The sequence below is a fragment of the Sturnus vulgaris genome, chromosome 1 (genome assembly GCF_052056855.1).
Source record: "Sturnus vulgaris isolate bStuVul1 chromosome 1, bStuVul1.hap1, whole genome shotgun sequence".
Classification (NCBI taxonomy): domain Eukaryota; kingdom Metazoa; phylum Chordata; class Aves; order Passeriformes; family Sturnidae; genus Sturnus; species Sturnus vulgaris.
The window spans coordinates 155,949,874-155,962,670 of record NC_142243.1 but is presented as its reverse complement, the minus strand read 5'-3'; the positions used below and the strand labels follow the sequence as shown (position 1 = coordinate 155,962,670).

At 55.2% G+C, this 12,797-nt stretch overlaps 1 protein-coding gene across 2 annotated transcripts; it reads left to right on the top strand.

Annotated features, from left to right (window-relative positions):
• Positions 1-476: 476 nt before the first annotated feature.
• On the top strand, positions 477-11,889 carry LOC106864203 (protein phosphatase 1 regulatory subunit 16A-like). Of its 2 annotated transcripts, none has more exons than XM_088180615.1 (11): positions 477-590; positions 2,427-3,007; positions 4,858-4,928; positions 7,100-7,245; positions 7,353-7,456; positions 7,542-7,666; positions 8,667-8,792; positions 8,892-8,967; positions 9,050-9,179; positions 10,593-10,758; positions 11,488-11,889. In XM_088180615.1, exons 2-11 carry the CDS (start codon positions 2,734-2,736, stop codon positions 11,860-11,862), a joined length of 1,593 nt encoding a protein of 530 aa, XP_088036741.1. In that variant the 5' UTR covers positions 477-590; positions 2,427-2,733; the 3' UTR covers positions 11,863-11,889. The 2 variants fall into 2 exon arrangements, with proteins under 2 accessions (XP_088036741.1, XP_088036748.1); XM_088180622.1 differs by having other exon boundaries at positions 497-638.
• Positions 11,890-12,797: the final 908 nt, after the last annotated feature.

The following is a 12,797-nucleotide window of genomic DNA, read 5'->3' as shown; positions in this document are numbered from 1 at the left end:
GATCCCAAATCCCTCGGGTCAAAATATCCCCCAAATATATCAGAAAACGCACCCCCAAAATATCCTCGAAACGCCCCAAAACGCTTTCGGATCAACCCAAGATCCACCGCGAAATATCTCAAAATACGCCCCAAAATACACCGCAAAATACAACTCAAATACCTCCAAAATACCCACAAAATAGATCAAAATATCCCCAAAATACAACTCAATTAACCTCAAATAAACCCAAAATATCCCCAAAAGACTCCCCAAAATAAACCTCAAATTCCCCAAAATACCCCCCAAAATACACCCAAAATACCCCAAATACCCCCCAAAATACCTCAAAATACCCCCAAAAGACATGTTGTCCCTCCGTCCGCCAGGGGGCGCCTCGCCTCGCCCGCCATCTTGAGTGTGGCGCCTCAGCCCGGCACTTCCGGGTTTGCCCGCACTCACTTCCGGCGTCACCGGAAGCGCCGCCGTTGCCATGGCGACAGCCCCGCCTCGGGCAACGGCGGCCGCGGCGAGCAGGGCCCGAGGCCGCAGCGGGGACAGCGAGGGGACAACGAGAGGACAGCGAGGCCACAGCGAGGCGACAGCGGCCGGTAACGGGGAGTGGCGACAGCGCGGTGACCCCGCGGAGGGACCCGGGGGTGAAGGGGACGCGGTGAAGGGGGCGCTAGAGGGGGCCGGGCAAAATGGCGGTGACGTGAGGGGGACTTGGGGACATGGCGGGAATCGTGAGGGGACTTTGGGGACAGGGAGGGTTTGGGGGGGGTTGTGGGGTGAGGGGGGGACTTGGGGACAGGGGGTGGGGACGGGTTCAGGGGGATGGGGGTGGTTTGGGGACAGGGGGGTGCTGAGGTTTGGGGAGAAGGAGGGAGAGGGGACGGGGGTTGGGGGTGCTGGGGACACGGGGGTGCCCTGTGGGGGGGCTTGGGGACAATTCAGGGGCTCGGGGGGACATTGGGGACACGGGGGTCCCTTTGGGGGGACCTTGGGGACACGGGGCTCCCCTCAAGGGGGTCTTGGGGACAAATTCAGGGACTCGAGGGGACCTTGGGGACAAGGTCAGAGAGTTGGAGAGACCTTGGGGACACCGGGGTCCCCTCAGGGAGGGTCTTGGGGACAAGTTCAGGGACTTGGGGGGGCTTTGGGGACAAGGTCAGAGAGTTGGGGAGACCTTGGGGACACGGAGGTCCCCTCAAGGGGGACTTTGGGGACAAGTTCAGGGATTTGGGGGGACCTTGGGGACACGGGGGTCCCCTCAAGGGGGACTCTGGGGACAAATTCAGGGACTTGGGGGGACCTTGGGGACAAGGTCAGAGAGTTGGGGGGACCCTGGGGACACTGGGATCCCCTTGAGGGGGACCTTGGTGACACCTGGGGGGGTTTGGGGACAAATTCAGGGACTTGGGGGGACCTTGGGGACACCGAGGTCCCTTGGGGGGGGGGTCCCTGGTGACACCTCCCAGTTCTCCCCTCTGGATTTGGGAATCTGAGGTGTCCCCCCCCGCCCCCAGAGGGGACAATTCCCCTTTTTGGGGACATTGGGGTGGCCTCGGTGACACCAAATCCCTCCTGGAACGTCCCGGAGCCGGATTGACGTAAATCCTGATAAATAAAAGATCAGGAGTTGGGTTTTGGAAAGAAAAAAAATTTGAAAGGGAAATTTTTCCTGCCGGGATCCGGTGGCAAATTCCCGGATCCTCGAGCTCCCTGCTGGGTCAAATCCCGGAATTTTGGGGTTTTTCTGAGGAAATTTTGGGGCTATTTCGAGGAATTTTCGGGGCCGTTTGAGGGAATTTCGGATTTGTGGAGTTTTTAACAGATGTTGGGGATTCCAGCTGTGTTTTCCCATGGGAATTCCCAGGATTTGGCCCCGCTGGAATCTCAACTTCCCCAAATTCCTTCCCCTCCTCCTTCTTTTTCCAACCCCTCCCCAGCCTGGCCGTGGATTTTCCCCTTCGGCGTTCCAAAGGGATTTACCCCGGGATTAAGGGAATTTTTTTTTTTTTTTTTTCCCCCTTTCCCTGGCTGGACTTTGCCCGAGTGGCTGCAATTCCAGAGAAGGGAGGGAAGGAAGAAAGGAAGGAAAAGAGGTTTGGGAATCTGGCTCCGCCGGAATCCTCCGGAATCCGCCCGGTCCTGCCCGGCCCTGCCCGTGGGGGCGGAGGCGCTCCCGGATTTTTAAAATTTTATTTTATTTAATTTTATTTCCCCTTCTCCTTCTCCTGGATCCATCCCCTTTGGATGAACTTTCTTAGCGATTCGTTTACCCCCCCAAAAAAATTAAAAAATTCCATTTTTTTTTTTTTTTTTAATAAATTGGGAATTTTGGTTGGATTCGAGGTCAATCCCGGATTAGGAAAACCGGGAAAACCGGGTTGGTCACCAGCCTCTCCCTGGATTTAACAATCCCATATTTTCCCTTTCTTTAGGATTCATCCCACAGCATCTTCCCAACATTCCCACAACCCTTGGACGCTCAGGAAACTCATCCAGAGGGCGGAAAAACGGGAGAACCGAGCGGGAAAATTCTCCTCCCCCGACAACACCCGGCGAGAAAAGAGGGGAGATGCTTCCCAAACTCCAACCATCCCCAAATTTCGGGAAAACCCTCAGGATAGAGGGATAAACCCCACCCCCCACCCACCCACACCTCACCAATCAAATAAAGGGGGAGGGGGGTGGTGATGCCGCTTTTCCCACCCCTCATTCCCGATTTTTTCCCCGGAATTTCCCGACATGGCGGAGCACCAGGAGCTGCTGGCGGAGATGCCGGCGGTTTGCCGGCTCAGCACTCCCGAGAGGCTCCGGCACGCCCAGAAACGCCGGGCCCAGCAGCTGAAGAAATGGGCACAGGCGGAAAAGGAGATGCCAGGAATTCCCAAAGGAGGAGGAGGAGGAGGAGGAGAGAGGAAGAGGAGGAGGAGGAAGAGCAGCGGCCGCGGCAGGAGGGTGACGTTCCCGGCCAGCGTGCGGCTGCTGGAAGCGGCCGCCCGGCACGACGCCGAGGAAGGTGGGGTTGGGTGGGGTGGGGTTGGATGTCAGAATTCCCAGGGGTTTTTTTGGGAATGAGGGGGAATTCCGTGTTTTTTTGGGGGGGTGGGAGGGATGGGGGGTGGAGGCGTTTGGGATGTGCAGGGGTTGTGTTGGGAAGGCTTGGAATTGGTGTTGGGATCCTTGGAAGCACCATTGGAATCCTTGGGAATTCCCATTGGGAACCTTGGAATTCCCATTGGAAACATTGGGATTGACATTGGAATCCTTGGGAATTCCCATTTGGAACGTTGGAATTCCCATTGGAATCCTTGGAGTTGCCACTGGGATTCCAGGTGGTTCCATTGGGATCCTTGGAATCACCATTGGAATCCTTGGGAATTCCCATTTGGAACGTGGGAATTCCCATTTGGAACCTTGGAATTCCCATTGGAATCCTTGGAATTGCCACTGGGATTCCTGGTGGTTCCATTGGGATCCTTGGGAATGCCACTGGAATCCTTGGGAATTCCCATTGGGAACCTTGGAGTTGCCATTGGAATCCTTGGGAATTCCCATTTGGAACCTTGGAATTCCCATTGGAATCCTTGGAATTGCCACTGGAATTCCTGGTGGTTCCATTGGGATCCTTGGGAATGCCACTGGAATCCTTGGGAATTCCCATTGGGAACCTTGGAATTCCCATTTGGAACGTTGGAATTGCCATTGGAATCCTTGGAATTGCCACTGGGATTCCTGGTGGTTCCATTGGGATCCTTGGAGTTGCCATTGGAATCTTTGGGAATTCCCATTGGGAGCGTTGGAATTCCCATTGGAAACGTTGGGATTGACATTGGAATCCTTGGGGATTCCCATTTGGAACGTTGGAATTCCCATTGGAATCCTTGGAAACACCATTGGGATTCGTGGTGGTTCCATTGGGATCCTTGGAGTTGCCATTGGAATCCTTGGGAATTCCCATTGGGAACCTTGGAATTGCCTTGGAATCCTTGGAATTGCCATTGGGATCCTTGGAAAACTTGGAGTTTTGGGAAACTTGGAGTTGCCATTGAAATCCTTGGGAATTCCCATTGGGAACGTTGGAATTGCCATTGGGATTCCAGGTGGTTCCAGTGGAATCTTTGGGAATCCCCATTGGAATCCTTGGGAAGCCCCATTGGAATCCTTGGGAATTCCCATTTGGAACGTTGGAATTCCCATTGGAATCCTTGGAATTGCCACTGGGATTCCTGGTGGTTCCATTGGGATCCTTGGAGTTGCCATTGGAATCTTTGGGAATTCCCATTGGGAGCGTTGGAATTCCCATTGGAAACGTTGGGATTGACATTGGAATCCTTGGGAATTCCCATTGGGAACGTTGGAATTGCCACTGGGATTCGTGGTGGTTCCATTGGAATCTTTGGGAATGCCACTGGAATCCTTGGGAATTCCCATTGGGAACCTTGGAATTCCCATTGGAATCCTTGGGAATTCCTGTTGGGATCCTTGGAATTGCCATTGTGATGTTCCTTGCATCCATTGGGATTCCTGCTGGTTCCACTGGAATCTTTGGAATTCTCACTGGGATCCTTGGAATTGCCATTGGAATCCTTGGAATTGTCCCTGAGATTCCTGGAATTGCCATTGGAATTTTTGGAATTCCCGTTGGGATCCTTGGAATTGCCCTTGCGATGCTCCTTGCATCCGTTTGGGATCCCTGATGTTTCCACTTGTGGTTCCATGGGAATTCCCATCCCGGAATTCCCATCCCGGAATTCCCATCCTGGAATTCCCATCCTGGAATTCCCATCCCGGAATTCCCATCCCACAATTCCCATCCCAGAATTCCCATCCCACAATTTCCATCCCACAATTCCCGTTCCTCTGCAGTCCGGCAGTTCCTGGAGAGCGGGATCAGCCCCGACCTGTGCAACGAGGACGGGCTGACGGCGCTGCACCAGGTATTCCCAAATTCCCAGGATTCCCAGAATTCCCAGAATTCCCAAATCCCCAGGATTCCCAAATCCCAGAATTCCAGAGCTGTGATCCCGGAGCATCCGGGTCTTTTCTATCCCGTGGTTCTGAGATCCCGGATTTGGGGCTTTTCCGCCCCGGTTCCATCTGCTGATGATCCCAAATCCCAGAGATCCCAAATCCCAGAGATCCCAAATCCAGGCCCTTCCCATCCCAAATCCCAGAGATCCCAAATCCCAGAGATCCCAAATCCAGGCCCTTCCCATGCCAAATCCCAGAGATCCCAAATCCAGGCCCTTCCCATCCCATTGACTGCTAATCCCAGATCCCAAATCCAGGCTTTTCCCATCCATTTAACTGATGATTCCAAATCCCAGAGATCCCAAATCCAGGTTTTTCCCAGCCCATTAACTGATGATCCCACATCCCAATATCCCAAATCCAGGACCTTCCCATCTCATTAATTGGTGATCCCAGATCCCAGAGATCCCAAATCCCAGAGTTCCCAAATCCCATTGATCCCAGATCCCAGTGAACCCAGATCCCAGAGATCCCAAATCCCAGAGTTCCCAAATCCAGATCCTTCCCATCCCATTAATTGTTGAACCCAGATCCCAGAGATCCCAAATCCCAGAGATCCCAAATCCCAGAGGTCCCAAATCCCAGAGATCCCAAATCCCAGTGATCCCAAATCCCAGAGATCCCAAATCCCAGAGGTCCCAAATCCCAGAGATCCCAAATCCCAGAGATCCCAAATCCCAGAGATCCCAAATCCAGGCCCATCCCATTAATTGAGTGGTAATTCCAGGTCTTTTCCATCCCATCTCCATCCATTGATCCCAAATCCCCATATCCCATCTCCACATCCTTCCCATCCCATCCCGTTACCTGGCGATCCCAGATCCCAGAGATCCCAAATCCCAGTGATCCCAAATCCAGGTTCTTCCCATCCTGTTAACTGGTAAACCCAATCCCATGATTCCCATTATTCCCATTATTCCCATTTTTTCCAATCCCATTCCAATCCCATGATTCCTATTATTCCCAATCCCATTATTCCCTTTATTGCTATTATTCCCATTCCCATTATTCCCATTTTTCCCATTATTCCCATTATTCCCCTTCCCAATCCCATTATTCCCATTATTCCCACCCCATCCCTAATCCCATTCCCGTTATTCCCATCATTCCCATTATTCCCAGTCCCATTAATGCCATTGTTCCCAGTATTCCCATGATTCCCATTCCCATAATTCCCAATCCATTCCCATTATTCCCACCATTCCCATTACTCCCATTATTCCCATCATTCCCATCAATCCCATCATTCCTACTATTTCCAAACCCATTCTTCCAATCATTCCCATTCTTCCCACTATTCCCATCATTCCCATTACCCCATTCCCAATCCCAATCCCACCATTCCCAATCCCATTCCCATTCCCACCATTCCCATTTTCCCCCCATTCCCCAGTGCTGCATGGACGATTCCCTGCCCCTGCTCCGGCTTCTCCTGGACCCTGAAATCCCATCCCCAACCCCTTCATCCCCATCATTCCCATTATTCCCATCATCCCCAATCCCATCATTCCCAATCCCATTCCCACCATTCCCATTCCCATTTTTCCCCCCATTCCCCAGTGCTGCATGGACGATTCCCTGCCCCTGCTCCGGCTGCTCCTGGACCCTGAAATCCCATTGCCAACCCCATCATTCCCATCATCCCCAATCCCAATCCCATCATTCCCAATCCCATTCCCATTCCCATTTTTCCCACCATTCCCACATTCCCCAGTGCTGCATCAACGATTCCCTGCCCCTGCTCCGGCTGCTCCTGGGCCCTGAAATCCCATTCCCAACCCCTTCATCCCCATCATCCCCATCATCCTCATCATCCCCATCATCCCCAATCCCAATCCCATCATTCCCAATCCCATTCCCACCATTCCCATTCCCATTTTTCCCCCCATTCCCCAGTGCTGCATCGACGATTCCCTTCCCCTGCTCCTGCTCCTCCTGGGCCCTGAAATCCCATTGCCAACCCCACCATTCCCATCATCCCCATCATTCCCATCATCCCCATCATCCCCAATCCCAATCCCACCATTCCCATTTTTCCCACCATTCCCATTTTTCCCACCATTCCCACATTTCCCAGTGCTGCATCGACGATTCCCTTCCCCTGGTGCTGCTGCTCCTGGACTCGGGCGCCGCCGTCAACGCGCGCGACGCCGAGCTCTGGACGCCGCTCCACGCCGCCGCCACCTGCGGCCACCTGGGCCTGGTGCAGCTGCTCATCCAACGGTACCTGAGGAGGGGCTGGAACCGATCCATCCCCCCCCCCCTCCCCAAGTAATTAATTAATTAATTAATCGATCGATGGATTAATTGATTAATCCCGGATCCGGCAGCGGCGCCGACCTGCTGGCGGTGAATTCCGACGGGAACATGCCCTACGACCTGTGCGAGGACGAGGCCACCTTGGACTGCTTGGAGAGCGCCATGGCCGGCCAGGGTGAGGGATCAGAGGTGCCACCAAGGCTCGGGGACGGGTTCTGGTGTCACTTTGTCACCTGTGTCACCCCCCTGTCCCCCGGCAGGGATCACCCAGGAGCGCATCGAGGACGCGCGGGCGGCCACCGAGCGCTCCATGCTCCGCGAAATCCGGGAGCTCATCCGGGACGGAGCCGACCTGGATGTGCCCCGGGGACACGGGGCCACCTTGGTGGGTGCAGGTGACAACGGCAGGGGTTTGAGGTGACACTGGGGGTCACCGGGAGGGTCGGGGTGACACAGGGAGGGGTTTGAGGTGACACTGGGAGTCACTGGGAGGGGTTTGAGGTGGCACTGGGGGTCATTGGGATGGGTTTGGGTGACACTGGGAGTCACTGGGTGAGGGTCCTCATGGCCCTGGTGGCACTGGGACGGTCAGGGTGGCACTGGGGGTCATTGGGAGGGACTGGGGTGACACTGGGAGGGGTTTGGGTGACACTGGGAGTCACTGGGAGAGGATTGGGTGACACTGGGAGGGGGTTGAGGTGACACTGGGGGTCACTGGGAGTCACTGGTGGTCACTGGGAGGGGTTTGGGTGACACTGGGGGTCACTGGGAGGGGTTTGGGTGACACTGGGAGGGGTTTGAGGTGACACTGGGGGTCACTGGGAGTCACTGGTGGTCACTGGGAGGGGTTTGGGTGACACTGGGGGTCACTGGGAGGGGACTGGGAGACACTGGGTGGGGTTTGAGGTCACACTGGGGGTCACTGGGAGGGGATTGGGGTGACACTGGGGGTCACTGGGAAGGTCAGGGTGACACTGGGAGTCACTGGGAGGGACTGAGGTGACACTGGGAGGGGATTGGGATGACACTGGGTGTCACTGGGAAGGTCAGGGTGACACTGCAAGTCACTGGGAGGGGTTTGAGGTGACACTGGGAGTCACTGGGAGGGGATCAGGGTGACACTGGGAGTCACTGGGGGGGTCAGGGTAGCCCTGGTGACATTGGGAATATCAGGGTGACACTGGTGACACTGGGAAGATCAGGGTGACACTGGGAGGGATTTGAGGTGACACTGACGTGACACCGGGACAGACGACCACCAAAACTCCCTCAACCACCCCAAAAAAAACCAATCCCAACCCCCACACTCCCCCTTTCCCTCCGTGCCACCAAAGTGCCACCATTGTCCCCAACCCCTCCTCCTCCTCCTCCTCCTCCTCCCGCAGCTCCACGTGGCCGCCGCCAACGGTTACCGGGAGGCGGCCGAGCTGCTGCTGGAGCACCGAGCCCGCCCCGACAGCCGCGACCACGACGGGTGGCAGCCCCTGCACGCCGCCGCCTGCTGGGGACAGGTGTGTCACCAACAGTCCCTTGAGGGGACACCGTCAGCTCACGGATTTTTTATTTTATTTTATTTTTTTTTTTAATTTTTTTTTTTTTTATCCCCGTAGGTGCCGCTGGTGGAGCTGCTGGTGGCTCACGGAGCCGATTTGGGAGCGCGATCGCTGCTGGATGAGACGCCCTTGGGTGAGTGCGGGGTTTAAATTTTAATTTTATTAATTTTATTAATTTTTTTTTTAATTGCTGGCGGTCGTGGCTGTTGTCACAGATGTCTGCGGGGACGAGGAGGTGAAGGCCAAGCTGCTGGAGCTGAAGCACAAGAGGGCGGCGGTGCTGAAATCGCAGGAAAAACAGAAATCCCTGCTCCAGAGGAGAACGTCCAGCGCCGGCAGCCGCGGGTCAGGGACGGCACCGGCACTGGGGACACCGGGAGGGGACAGGGGGGCACTGGGAGGGGACAGGGGGGCACTGGGAGGGTCACTGGGAGGGGTCATGGTGGCACTGGTGACAGTGGGAGGGGTCAGGGTGGCACTGGGAGGGTCAGGGTGGCACCGAGGATCACTGGGAGGGGTCAGGGTGGCACTGGGAGGGTCAGGGTGGCACCAGGAGGGACAGGGTGGCACTGGGGTCACTGGGAGGGTCAGGGTGGCACTGGGAGGGGACAGGGTGGCACTGGGGTCACTGGGAGGGGACGGGGGACACTGGGAGGGGACAGGGTGGGACTGGGGGTCACTGGGAGGATCAGGGTGGCACTGGGACCGGGACAGGGTGACACTGGGAGGGTCAGGGTGGCACTGGGGTCACTGGGAGGGGACAGGGTGGCACTGGGAGGGGTCAGGGTGGCACTGGGAGGGGACAGGGTGACACTGGGAGGGTCACTGGGAGGGGACAGGGTGGCACTGGGGTCACTGGAAGGGTCACGGTGGCACCGAGGGTCACTGGGAGGGTCAGGGTGGCACTGGGAGGGGCAGGGTGGCACTGGTGACACTGGGAGGGGACAGGGTGGCACTGGGAGGGGCAGGGTGGCACTGGTGACACTGGGAGGGCGTCCCCATGGCCCTGGTGACACTGGCAGAGTCAGGGTGGTGCTGTAATCCCATAATCCCTGTAATCCCCCAATCCCCATTAATTAACCCCGTTAATTACCCGGTTAATTAACCCCCAGTTAGGTGCTGCGCTGGGCCAGTGTGTCAGAAATCCCCAAATCCTCGTAATCCCTTCAATCCCATAATCCCAAACCTCCATAATCCCATAATCCCCATTAATCCCATTAGTGAATCCCATTAATTAACCCTATTAATTAACGCTGTTAATTGCCCCCCAGGAAGGTGGTGCGCCGGGCCAGCGTGTCGGAAATCCTCAAATCCCAAACCCTGTAACCCCATAATCCCAAACCTCCATAATCCCATAATCCCCATTAACCCCATTAACTAATCCCATTAATTAACCCCATTAATTACCCCGTTAATTGCCCCCCAGTTAGGTGCTGCGCTGTGCCAGCTTGTCAGGAATCCCTGTAATCCCATAATCCCAAAACCTCCATAATCCCCATAACCCCATAATCCCCATAACCCCATAATCCCATAATCCCCATTAACCCCATTAATTAATCCCATTAATTAACCCCATTAATTAGCCCGTTAATTACCCCCCAGGAAGGTGGTGTGCCGGGCCAGCGTGTCGGAAATCCTCAAATCCCCAAACCCCGTAACCCCATAATCCCAAACCTCCATAATCCCACAATCCCCATTAACCCCATTAACTAATCCCATTAATTAACCCCGTTAATTAGCCCGTTAATTACCCCCCAGGAAGGTGGTGCGCCGGGCCAGCGTGTCGGAGCGCTCCAGCCTGTACCGGCGGGAGCAGCGGCGCGAGGCCATCGTGTGGGGGACACAGGGACAGCGCGACAGCGAGGACGACGACAGGGGGACACCCGAGGGCACGGACACGGCGAGACAACACCAGGGACACGGGGTCAGGGACACCTCAGGGGACATTGGGGACATTGGGGACATTGGGGACATTGGGGACAGGGGGACACCCGAGGGCACGGACACGGCGAGACAACACCAGGGACACGGGGTCAGGGACACGGGGTCAGGGACACTGGGGACATTGGGGGGAATGGGGGGATTGGGGACATTGGGGACACTGGGAACACTGGGGGGACATTGGGACAATGGGGACATTGGGGACATTGGGACACTGGGGGGACATTGGGGACATTGGGGACATTGGGACATTGGGGACATTGGGGACATTGGGGACATTGGGGACAGGGGGACACCGGAGGGCACAGACACAGCGAGACACCACCAGGGACACGGGGTCAGGGACACCTCAGGGGACAATGGGGACAATGGGGACATTGGGGACAGGGGGACACCCGAGGGCACGGACACGGCGAGACAACACCAGGGACACGGGGTCAGGGACACGGGGTCAGGGACACTGGGGACATTGGGGGGAATGGGGACATTGGGGACATTGGGGACACTGGGGGACATTGGGGACAATGGGGGACATTGGGGACAATGTGGACCCTTGGGGACAACAGTGGTGGGAGGAGTCTCAGGGCCAGGCTGACCCCGGTGACACCGGGAGGTGACAAAGGTGACGCTTGGTGACATCACCCACAATGTCCCCATTGTCACCCCCCTCCCTTATTTCATTTTTTTAAATTTTTTTTTTTTGTCCCCTCAGGACCCCTCGGACCCCCCCTCCGTGTCCCCACACCCCAACGGCTCCGCCTTGTCCCCCGTGTCCCCTGTGTCCCCTCAGGTGACAAAAGCCACCCCTGCAGGTGACAAAAGCCACCCTCACACCTTGGCCGACCTCAAACGGCTCCGGGCGGCCACCAAAACCCAACGGAGCCTCCCCGAGACCCCCGACCCCAAAACAAAAACCCCAAAAAACCCCCCCGGGGACAGCGGGGACACCCCTGGGGACATCGGGGACACCCTCGGGGACACCCCTGGGGACACTTTTGGGGACATCGGGGACCCCCCCCTGCTGCGCCTGACGGCTCCGCTCGAGGAGGCCCCGCCCGACAAGCAGCGCTGTTGTAGGGTCATGTGACCAAAAAAAAAAAACCCCAAAAAAATTTTTTGGGGTGTCCCCCCCCCTCAAGTCCCCAAAATTTTGTCGCTTTTTTTTTTTTTTTTTTTGTCACTTTTGTCCCCCAAAAAAAAAAATTTTCGGAGGGATTTGTTGCGGTTGTGAGATTATTTTTGGGGTTTTTTTAAAAATTTTTTTTTTTTTTTGGGGGGGAAAAAAAAATTTGGGGGGATCCGAAATTGGGGGGGGGAGGGGGGAGGGGGATCCCAAAAAGTCACATTTTGGGGGGGAGGGGATCCCAAATTAATATTTGGGGTTTTGGGAAATCCTAAATTCGGATTTGGGGTTTTGGGAACCCCAAATTTCACTGGGAACTTTTGGGGATCCCCTAAATTCGGATTTGGGGTTTTGGGAATCCCTAAATCCACATTTGGGGTTTTGGGAACCCCAAATCCCACAGGAAAGTTTTGGGACTCCCCAAATTCACATTTAGGATTTTGGGATCCCCAAATCCACATTTGGGATTTTAGGAACCCCAAATCCCACATTTGGGATTTTTAAGACACCTCTAATCCAAATTTAGGATTTTGGGAACCCCCAAATCCTCATTTAGGATTTTAGGACCCCCAAACCCACATTTAGGGGTTTGAGAACCCCAAATCCCACAGGGAAGTTTTAGGATCCCCCAAATCCACATTTAGGATTTTGGGACCCCCCCCAAATCCACATTTAGGATTTTAGGACCCCCCAAATCCCACATTTAGGATTTTTGGATCCCCAAATCCCACATTTAGGATTTTACGACCCCTCAAACCCACATTTAGGGTTTTAGGACCCCCTAAATCCACATTTAGGGTTTTGGGAACCCTCAAATACAAATTTAGGATTTTGGGATCCCCCAAATCCACATTTGGGATTTTAGGAACCCCAAATCCCACAGGGAAGTTTTAGGATCC